At 40.3% G+C, this 11621-nt stretch overlaps 1 protein-coding gene across 1 annotated transcript; it reads right to left on the reverse strand.

Moving 5' to 3' along the window:
* Positions 1–5668: 5668 nt before the first annotated feature.
* On the reverse strand, positions 5669–10091 carry SNAI2 (snail family transcriptional repressor 2). The gene is made up of 3 exons (XM_020790977.3): positions 9497–10091; positions 8392–8937; positions 5669–6814 (listed from the first exon to the last, which is right to left on the reverse strand). The coding sequence occupies exons 1-3, from the start codon at positions 9573–9575 to the stop codon at positions 6633–6635; spliced, it is 807 nt and encodes a 268-aa protein (XP_020646636.1). The 5' UTR covers positions 9576–10091; the 3' UTR covers positions 5669–6632.
* Between the last annotated feature and the right edge of the window lie 1530 nt (positions 10092–11621).

Genomic DNA, 11621 nt, shown 5'->3' on the forward strand with positions numbered 1-11621 from the left:
ATTTATAGTTTTCCCCAGTAGCTCGCTCAGAGTCCTCCAGCCTAAGAGTCTCCACTTCCAGCACTATCTTGCTTCATTCTGGATTTTCTCATTGTGGGGTTTTCAATGTAAGAATTAATCAGCAGTGGTTTATGACTGCCTTCTTCTGTGCAATACTAAGAAAAGTTAATTTGAGTGTCACTACTATTGTCTATAAAAGATCTTCCACCGGTGTCACCTGCCACTGCTGCTGCCGCTCATTAGATGTCCTCCAGCAGCTTCTCTATCCTATCAGCTTTGGAACTAATATGCGACCTGTGGTCCCAAACTTTTGTAACTGGAGCCTGCTATGGATGCTATAAGGACATGCAATTGATGGCAGTCATTTTTTTAGCCTTTGTGAATTGCAGGGGCCATATGAACAGATCTCAGACGAGTCAGGTGTTCATGAATTTCACAAGAGCTAAATAAGACTACACTTACTTGTGGCCCTGCATGATCTGGTGTGTGGTTAAACTGAGGGGAAGGTTGAGAGTGTGTGAATCAGGCCTGAGATTTTAGTCTGGGTAACTCCAGTCAGATTTTTATCCATCATGACTCACATAGGTGTGCCATATTCACATATATTTCTATTGTTCCGTGCTCTCCTTGTCAGTGCTGGAATCAAACTATATATGATGCCATTCATTCTTTTTTAAACTTCAGATGGCCCCTTTGTCATGACTGAAATTTCATTCAAAGAACAAGTCATTCTCTGAGGCTGCTCCACTCCTCTCAATTCAGTTTTTTTCTGTTTTTTGTAGCAGAAAGAAATGCTGGATCCATGCAAATTAAAACTGGAAATTCCCTTTGCAGAGTCAGGTGAACTGGAGTAAACCAAAACATCTCCAAAGCAGCTAGGAAACAATGTCGCAATGAATAGCTGTCTGTGTCTACTGTCTACCTTTTAATTTTTTTACACAGGTAACTGTTTACATTTTACTATGGAAATGGAAAACTGACCAGAGACTATGTCTGGAAATCTTAGAATTTCACAGGTGTCACATCTATGTGTGCTGCTTGACAAAGGGACTATTTGATCATTTTTGGGAGAGTTTCAGTGGATTCATTATTTCTTAAATTAATCAACTCAATATTATATGCACTTCATGTAAGAATATATGGAATGAACCACCTTTGCATTCTTTGTTATATGTACCCAAGCAATAGAGTTTTGGGCAAATGTATGATTTGCTTTATTAACCTGTTTCTGGGAAGAATAAAAAACTATAAAATAAAGTCCACACACAGGGCTATGAGGATAATCTATTTTTAAAGCAGACCTCTTTAGTTAGTTAGTTAAATTAGATTTGAGCATGTTAATAATAATTTGTTTAATGAACATTTTGTAGTCATAATTCATATTTTAATTGTAAAATGTTAGAAGAAAATATACTGTATCTTACATATTCTGGACAACTTTTTCCAAGCTATTCAAAGTGTGGCAGTAAACTGTTACATGTTACATGCTGCAAAGTGAGAACCAACCTATAGCAACCCTAATGGGGATTTCAAGGTAAGAGAGATAATTGTTTTACCAGTTCTACACATATCCTGATGAGTTTCCATCGCTGAACAGGAATTTGAACCCTGGTCTCTCTAGTCTTAGTTCATCACTTTATCCACTGCACCACGAGTATCTTAAATCATTCCTAATAAAAGGTTAGTGATAACATTTCCCAAACTTGGATCCTAAAATGTTTGGACTCCAGTTCACATCATTTGCCACACAATCTGTTAGCAATGGGAACTGCTGCCCAAACAAAAATACACATAGAAACAAATGCCAGATTTGGAAAATCCAACATAAATAATCTGAGAATAATAATCTTAGGACTGCAGAGCTAGAAGGGACCCTATGCATCATCAAGTCCAGCCCTGGTCGAGGAGGCACAGTGGGGAACTCCCAAAGAGAATGAAATCTTCTGAAGGAATTTGCCGCAAAGCTTGTGGACTGTTGCTTCTATACTTCAAGAATGAAATGCTGTTTGGAATGATAAATCTGTCATTTATCGCATTCACTGTGGATCAAAAGCACAGTTGTGTTTCTGTGCATACGTACTTATTAACAGACATCCCAAGCATTTGTTTCAAAGACCATGTGATCACCAATGTGATTGCAATGAAATGAAAACTTATTGAAGGAACCAGATGTTTGTGCTCAGTTTCATCTGCTTTCTTGACTGACCTATGTCTCAACTCTACAGGACACTGCAGAGTATATGCTGTGTCCCTGATTTAGGAAAATATTATTTGATCACCTAGGGTACATTAAAGTGCTGTTTCATGCCTTTGACACAGGGTTTGCTAATGACATTCCATATACCACAATGACATGTCTAGTCTCTGAAAACTCAGCCAAATCACTGATATGTTTTTTAAGATTAAATTTTAAAAAAATGTTTTATAGCTTCCTGTGCTATCTCTAGTTAATTCTGATTTATTGCCTCATGTGAGGTTTTGCTGAGCGCTTCACTTGGCCTTTTGTTCAGTTCCACCTTCACACTCATTATTCTGCAGCAGTAGGAAAGCTAGGAACAGCTCCTTTCTTCCACTGCAACCTCTAGAATTCCTCAAGAATCATGGCCACTCTGATAAGGTGATCTGAGGACTTGTGATAAAGTAACTTCTTTAAAGTTTGAAGCAGTAGCCACCGCTAGCATTGAAGGCCTGAACCTAGAGGATATTCCCTTTGCTTTCTTGGTGAAGTGCTCTGTTCATTTTTTTATTTTCTAGGATGTTGTAGAAGCTGCTGAAGCTTCTCAGACTTCTACATGTACTATAATGGGAACAGTTGGTGATGATGGGACAGGGTTACTAGTTGACCTGTTATTCAGCTAGGAGCACATCACAATGGTTATCTGGAGACATGAGCTGTGATGCCATGCCTTTCTACTTTACATGGTCTTTGACTGTTTTTCTTTCCCCTCTCCATATATAATGGGGGTTAATAATAAGTCTCCCTTACAGTGATATTGTGAGTATCCCTAAAAAACTGCACATGACAAACTCTGCACATTTGAGAAAAAATAATATACAAACTAAGGGGCAGGTTATGAATTGGAGCAGGAGAACCTCATCCCCAAGTTTCAAGGGTGGGAACCCCTCTGCCTGTCACAAACATGGTATGGCAAAATCATCGACCAGGTATAGATCATATTGATTTAAATGGGAGAGTCAGGCACATGTTTAAATCTGTCAGTGCAACTTAATTTTCCATCATTATTTTAAGAAAGTAGATCATAATGTGTATTTTTCATCTTGATGACGCTACAGTGGGGAATTGCTATTATTCATGTCATGGCTTGCAGAACGCTTGGCCACAATTTGCCATAAATGGTATGAGTGTGCTGCACCAACACTTTTCAAAATGAGGCTGGATTCACAGTAATCAAACTCTAAGTCTGCAATCCTTTATTTATGAGTAGTCGTGAGAGGAAACCAAGCCACATCCATTGACGTAACTACGCCATTGCTACAGTAACAACATCCCCTGTGAAGAAACTGAGCAGGTGTACTCTGCCCACCATTCATTACAATCCCATGTAAATGGCTTACATGCTGCATCTTTGCATTTTGCAAAGCAGTATTAAAATGAGGGCTGCCCCTTCCTTAAGGAACCATAGCAAATCAATGTTGCTGACCAATGGTTGTAATTAGATGCAATATTCTGCTTATTGATTGGGATGAAAAGCACTTCAAAAATATAGTCGTATGTAATAATACTTCCTGAGAAAAGCAAGACATTAGTTCAAATCAACAATTCATATGCAGCTAGTGTTGTGATCAGTGCCTTGATTGTGACTTCCAACAGAAATACGGCTGGCACCCTCGCTGGGTGTTTTTAAAAGCCAGTTAAAAACTTGGTTATTCAAGCAGGCCTTCCCTCCAGTCAACTAAGTCTCTCTTATTTTTCCTTTCTTATGATATTCCATCCTGGTAATCCTTCCTTAAATTAATTGAAACTGCAATTGTCATTTTTATGATTATATATATATTTTAAACTGATCCGTTTTATTTTGTAAGCTGCCCCGAGTAGACATGGTCTAGAGGGGCAGGGTAAAAATCCAATAAATAAAATAATAAAATAATTGATTGGGGTAATGACATCCAATGTATCAAGGAAAGTATGCTCTGTAGTTGGAGCAGTCATTTATCTCGAAGTGTATATGCATGCATATTCTGGGGTTTATCTGGACCCATCAATCTAGTTTAATGGGTCTTTTTACTCCTTGTTGTATGTGACTCACAGTACAAGTCTTTAATAACTATGTGCCATCAAGTCAATTTGGTTTATGGCAACCTTTTTCAGGATTTTCTAGGTAGAAAATATTCAGAAGTGGTTTACCTTTCCTTTCTTCTGGGGGTGCCTTGGGACTTGTGCAGCTTGCCCAAGGCCACACAAGTTGGCTTTACTCACAGGAGGTACAGCAGAGAATCAAACTCCCAACCTCTGTCTGTGCAGCCAAATACCTAAACCACTGAGCTATTTATTCATTTACTATTAAACATAGTAGGCTGGATCCTGAATAATGACAAGTGGATTTCTATTCACAACGGAATAACAGAGTAGCAAGGCAACCTTTGTACAGTGGGGTCTTGACTTGAGAACTTAATCCATATTGGAAGGCGGTTCTCAAGTCAAAAAGTCTGTAGGTCAAGTCTCCATTGACCTACAGTGCATTGAGAACCGATTAATCCCGTAACAGGCGTTTTTGTTCCATTTTGTTTTTTTTCTGATCTGTAAGTCAATTCTCAGGCTGCAAGTCAAACCTAAATTTTGCGGCCAGAGAAGTCTGTAACTCAAAAAGTCTGTAAGTCAAGCCGTCTGTAAGTCAAGGGTCCACTGTACTTCTTCTATTTTCCTGTAGTCCCCTGAAAGTAATATGAGGTAGGGGGCAGGAAATCTGAAGCAATGTAAAGGGCAACATTGTAAAGATTGCCTTCCTTGCGTCCTTTCTCCAGAAGAAACTCTCCGCTAGAACTTAGGTCTTTCCATAAATAAAGAAGCCCTTCTGTTCACAGAACAATCTGCATCCAGACCAGTACGTGGTGCCAATACTTTACTTTCCATAGCACAGGAGTCACTACATTTTTGAGGAAGGGGTTTTCAGGATTTACACAGAACTATTACATTAGTATTCTAACTGCATTTTCTCTTAAGAGCCCTGGGAAGTGTAGAGTGGCCAAAATCCTCTTGCATAGATATGCGGATGACATCATGGGGGACAATGCCCCACATTAAGAAATCACTGTAGACATGGTCATTCTGAGTCATACAACTATAATGTCTACAGTGATTTTTTTTAAGTTGTGGCAGTTCGTCTGCAAAAGTTCAGATGTTTGTGCTCAGCCAGCATAACTAGGTAAGAGGACTGTGGCCAATAAAATCTAAGGCACTTTCCAGAGTCCTTGTCTAGATTTCTTGGACCACAGTCTAAAAGGAGCTGATAAAAATTTCATCTACCTTCTTTCATAAACTCCTGATTTGGATTATGTAAACATATACACAGGACCAAACCCATAGCTCTGGTTATGGGGACTTCATGTGTGCAAGGAGAGCTAGTGCTGAAACTAGGATTTTGAATCACTTCTAATACACAAGCCATACAACACATTTCAACCCAATATGGCACAAATTACGAAGATATTACTCCAAAATGTTTATTGTACAAAAACATTATTTCTAGAAAACAATATAATGCATTTGGCATCACACTTTCTTCAAGATACCTATAGACGTTGCTATAGATAATATTCATGGCGATTCTGAACATATTCAGTCTTATAAAAATAGAATTATTTACAATATGTCCACATACTTAAAACAAAGTTATTCAATAAAAAAAAGCACTTGGAGGGTATTGCTCATTATATTGCATTTTCTTTGTGCATTTAGGAAGAAAAAAAAGCTTTTGAAAAATCCATAGTCAAACTCCCATAAACCCTCACTCTTGCACTTATTCCCGCTTTAAAAACAAGTTAACAACCACAACAATTACTTTAAAAAAAAAAAGGAAGCATGTATCAAGCATGCACCTGGAATGTTTGTAGTGACAGATTTACAAAGGCACATACTGTTAAGACAAGGCAAATAACTGGACATACATTCTTTACTTCCTCTTTGAGTGATGTAATATTAAGACACGTCAGGACCCTGATCAAGAAGTATGCTATTCTATCACACACCATCAACTTGTCCTATTGGACATTTATTAACTTGATATGGAAGACTCTAAAAGCACCTGTGATATTTGGTATCTGGCAACCCCTTTTATATTTGATTGTTTCATCACAAAAGAATATACTCTGGGTGATTGTTTATGGCTGGAATGCAAATGGTTAACTGTGCAATGCTTTCTCAGAAAAAAGAGGTCCAAAAGGCATTTGGTTTATCCCGTACATTTCATGCTTTCACTTCCTTCTTCATATCACATAAATGTCACACTTAAGTTAATTGAATTATTTTTTTTTAATTTTTTTGCACGTTTTAGGGAGTTGCTGAATTGAGAAGAAGAAGATAAGAACACCTTGCGTGGGGGTGGTGCATGGCAGAAAAGGTTCTTCTTATCTTGTTGGAAAGGAGTAGAGAAATGCACAGAACCCAGGTAAACTCAGTGAGCTACACAGCAGCCAGATTCCTCATGTTTGTGCAGAAGAGACATCCGGGAAAAAGTTTTGGAACAATTTTTGCACTGATATTTCTTCACATCCGAATGGGTCTGCAGATGAGCCCTCAAGTTTGACCTGTCTGCAAATGCTCTGTTGCAATGAGGGCATGAAAAGGGCTTCTCTCCTGGAAATAAAAATAAAATAAAATAAGGGGTTTAATAATTCTAAAGCCAAAATAAGAGTGTTTCTGTATAATGGGCCAAATTATATGCCGAGAAGGGAAACATGTCTTTGAATATGGAGATTAGGTTCTAAACTTTATTGAAGGTCCCATTCATTACACTATGGATGGTTGTTCATTACTTCTTTCTCATCTGAACATGCAAGGAGTCACAATACATAACGTACAAGCTGCTGAAACTTTCTGCTTCAGCAGGTGCAGCCAATGCCTGTAGGTTGGGCTCCACCCCACATTTCCATATGTTCCTTCCATTCATTTATTGTATCCTGTGCAACGCCTTCTGGTGCCCAAGGCTGTACTTTACATGTTGTTGACGTGAATGGCAGAACTCCCATCAGGTTGAATGCGTTAGCATTGCACCCTGCTGCTTTGGAAGAGGGCAAGATTAGAACCAGCAAGAATACTCGGGTGTAATATCACATGCAGAGATGCACAAAATAGAAGAAAAATATCAATAAAAGACTGTAACGAATGAACCAACCAGAAATATCTGTGAGTGCAGTTAGCTTATGCTCTGACCACTCTGCATCTTACTTTGAAGTACATTTTGGGTGTAGAACCAGATCGTCTATGGATCTTGTTCTTCCATACGTATGTATAGGATTGCAGCCTTTGGATTTCATGTGGTGGGGGAATCAGCACCACTAAGTAAATCAGTGTATGTTATTGGCTTTCATTGTTGACACTGATAATTGTCTCTTATTAAGCTGAATGGGAATTCCTCCCAGGTAAACATGCCTAAGACTCATGTGTTGGTTTACAGCATGCAACCCTAACTTGGATTCTTTTCAGCTCCCAAACCTCACTTTCTACAGAAACCAGCTATACAACCAGTAGGGCTTCTGTTTAACACTGCGATTCTACACATGCATGTTTCAGATAAAAAATGCTGTTGACTTCAATGGGATTTCCTCCACGGTAAAGCAGCTTGGATTTGGGACTGATGTCATACATCTGCTAATTGACAGACTGGCTGCTGTATATAAATTTTGTTCAATCCGATCTTACTATTTTGAAGAGTACTCATTTCCAAGCAATGCCTGTCTGGTTAGAAAAGGAACTAGTCCAGCGATTGGGATTACTGAATGCTCTGCCTGAGCACAGTTCTTGACTGTGCAGAATATTACTATGAATTTTTCCCCCATTTGCTTCCTATTCTTTCTCTGTGTTTTTGTCCTCTGTTTAGTTTCTTGATCTGCCTCTTGTCTGCATGTTTCAAGCAGAGGTAAGGAATTCTTAGGGCCGATGGAGTCCTGTCTTGTGAGAGCTTGCTGTAACACACTAACTTCAGTGAAGTCAAAAAGTGTTACATCAGGACCTAATCTGGCCCTCTCAACAGAGATATAATTAAACAGGAAAGAAGCCTGGTGAATACTTAATGGAGCACACCGGAATGTTAATGCCAGTAACTGAACAATATCAAATTACCCATAAAGTGCACTGAAACACTACAACAATAATCATGAAGTGAATTATTATGGCAATACATGGCATACATGTAACCATCCTCTCCTTCTTACCAGTATGAGTTCTGATATGTCCTTGAAGTAACCAGGGTCTTGAGAAAGCCTTGCCACAGATCTTACAAACACAAGGTAGTGTGTGGGTCCGGATGTGCATCTTAAGAGCTCCGAGGCTCACATATTCCTTGTCACAGTATTTACAGCTGAAAGATTTCCTAGACTGGGCATCACAGTGCAACTGCTTATGCTTGGCCAGTCCAGAAAAAGTTGAATAGGTCTTGTTGCATAAACTACATTGGAATTTTTCTGCTTCAATTGCATGGGGATCTGAAAGCTTGGACTGGATCCGCTCTTCTTCATCACTAATTGGGCTCTCAGAACCACTATGATCCTTGGATGAAGTGTCAGAATGAGGAGGCGGACTGACTCTTCCCAAAGATGAAGGATATCCAGGGAGAGGCGAGAGGTCACTGGGTAAGGGAGAAGGCAGCAGCCCTGTTGTAGTCCACATGGTGATGGGGTTATAAGCCACAGAGCTCAGGATCTCCGGCTGTGGAATGATCGGCATTGGGTAACTTTCATAAAGATATGGGGAAATTATCACTGGAGGAAAGGGGAAAAAAGAGAATTGTTTAAGGATGATTGAGATTTTTTTTTTACTTTGTACAGCAGCAATGCAACCAATAATAAAGTTTGATACCAATGAAACCATGCTGCCATTAGCTTGCTTCAGTGAGCATTCATGAGCACAGAGGAGCTCATGAATGCAGCTCTCTGTCACTTTATAACTGACTACATAACTTTACACTATGCACCGGTAAACTAGGAGAGCTAGTAAAAGTCACACAGCTCTCCCTACATCATAGCAGCTGGAGATATTCAGCAGAAAAGCGCTCACGATTTACAACACAGACCCAACGGACTTTTAGGAATGAATCAAAATTCTATAGAGGAAGCTTTAAAACTGATGGCAGGCGCCTGTCTTTACGTGAAAGAAAAGGCACACTCCCCTCCCCCAGTTTGTTACGATTTGCACAGTTGTGTGAAAATCGGCAGGCAAGTCCTACTTCAATAACAAGCACTTAAATAAATAAGTAAATAAATAAGCAAATAAATAAGTAACAGAGCCCCGCTTCAATACCGATTTCAATCCCCGATTTACCTGTATGAGTGTCCAGTTCACTGTAATTGGGCTTTTTGGAAGAGTTGAAATGTTTCTTGACCAAGAAAGAGCGCGGCATTTTGAAACGCTGGCGGGCTTGGGGAGTTGCCTTGCTTGCCCCTTTTCCTGAAGTTGCCTTTTCCTGGGCAGGATAACGGTCCCGGGCTTTTCCAGAGCAGACCGAGAGACTTTCACTGGGCTAGCAGCACGTTGGTCCTCTCTGCAACATCGCCTCCTCGGCTTCACCCCATGCAGGGAAATTCTGTAGCGCACAGACCGCTTGAAAAGTGCAGTAAACTAAATACCCACCCGTCAGGTGCAGGCGGGGAGGGTCGAGGCTTTCCTGTCCTCCAATCACTTGTGGAGTCGCTCAAGTTATTTTTTCCCTCCTTCTCCTTCTCCTTCTTCTTCTTCTTCTTCTTTTTTTTTTTTTTTACAAACTCAGCCTGTTTGGCCAGGAAAGGGATTCCTACTCTTCCTTGGAGGAGCTAAGATCTTGGGGTCAGATTTCAACTCCACCCCCTGGGAGAGCCGGGAAGAACAGAGGAAGACTCTCATGTCAGAGGCAAGGCAGGCTGATTTAGCAGTTCTGCCTGCCTGGGGGCTAAGACAAGAAGGCTAAAAGAGGGATAACTGGATATTTTTTTTAAAAAAAAAACTGTGATTCCCCTCCCTCCCTCCCTCCCTGCTTGAGGAGCTGCATCCCACCAAAGGAAAATTATTTATTTCAAGAACAAGCCCTTTTCCCAGATGTGTGATTTGTGAAAATGCAAAGGACAAACTGCTCATTATTACTAGGGGCAAAGAGCAAAGGGTAGAAAGGAAGTCATTTCCAAGACAAATAGGCCACTTTTAAGACACTAATGAGAGAGTCTTTGGCTTCTCATGTGGTGCTTGCTATTTTTGGGAACTGAAGGGGAGTTGAGCTGTGAGATGTTTAATAGATTAAGGAAATATTTAGGGTTTGCCTCGGAAGACCTGGCACTAAGACACCAGAGCTAAAGTTAGCTGTGCTTCAGTTCCACTGAAATAAATTGGGCCGAAGTGGAGCTAACCGGGGAGAAGCCCCAAAGAACACAAGAGTTGCTGAACCTCTGTGCTGTGAATAAAAAGGCTGCAATGTTTTGCATGCTTACCTGGGAGTAAGTATTGCTGAACACAGTCCGACTTTGTTTTGAGGAAATGTGCATGGGCTTTTTCAGGGAGGGCTAGTTTCAAGCAGCAAGAATGACACACAAAGTCTTGAGGCACCTTAAAGACTAAGGGATAGTGTTTGGCAGAAGTGGTCATGGACCGTAGCATGTTTCCTTAGAGACATCTGAAGGAAAGCGCTGCAGTCCCACAAAAACTTTGTTCGTTCATTTGTTTTTAAGGTGCCACCAGATTTGAGTTGTTTATGCCTGTTTAGGCTCTTGCAAATAATTTTTGCACTTCCTTCCAAGGAAAGCAATTTGCTCCTGGAAATATCCTAACCCAGAATTAAGCCTGGGCAGTTATCCCACCCACCCCTGCCCCATCAGAGAGAATCTTGTAGGAAAGTAGAAAAGAAAAGCAAGAAGAAACTATCTCAGCGCAGTCAACACCTCTCCCCCCCCCCCACCGTCTTCCTAAAGGAAGTGCTAAGGAAGTAGCCTTCTTTGGCTTCATAGCTCTGGTAACAAGTCTCTTTCTGTTTACTGTAGTTTAAAGCCTCATTCATGGTCCACCTTTGGAGCACCTCCTATTCACTTGACACATTGTGCTTGTTTGCACTGCTTACTCAGCTTCAGCTGCCAAGAAATATACTGTACTGGCATCTAACTTTCTTGAACATCGCAAATACATACCCCCACAGCGTTTAACAATTGATATTAATTCCAACATATTGACACTTTTGAATGTACTTTGTATCTGCTTTTTCTCCTTGCAGCTGTACCTCGGAGTGTGCGGGTAGATCAAGGGATATGTAAAAGGGGAGTATGTATAAAGTGGACGAAGTTTGCTTTCAGACCACCCTGGCCTTGTCTGCAACAGGTGTTGGAATGGAGACATTTTGAAAAAAAAAATACTGTGGTTCTGTTAAGACTTGTAAGAGCAAAGTGCTTTGTCAGGCTGCATACTTCTTTATCTGGGAGATGCCAAAACA

The sequence above is a fragment of the Pogona vitticeps genome, chromosome 4 (genome assembly GCF_051106095.1).
Source record: "Pogona vitticeps strain Pit_001003342236 chromosome 4, PviZW2.1, whole genome shotgun sequence".
NCBI classification, from domain to species: domain Eukaryota; kingdom Metazoa; phylum Chordata; class Lepidosauria; order Squamata; family Agamidae; genus Pogona; species Pogona vitticeps.

Bases quoted from the DNA above. Each gene is read 5' to 3' on its own strand.
- SNAI2 (XM_020790977.3), bottom strand. From the start codon at position 9,575: ATGCCGCGCTCTTTCTTGGTCAAGAAACATTTCAACTCTTCCAAAAAG. The intron at 8,938-9,496 runs GTAAATCGGGGA...CCTTTCCTCCAG, and splicing joins TGAACTGGACACTCATACAG to TGATAATTTCCCCATATCTT. The intron at 6,815-8,391 runs GTAAGAAGGAGA...TTTTATTTCCAG, and splicing joins ACATATCAGAACTCATACTG to GAGAGAAGCCCTTTTCATGC.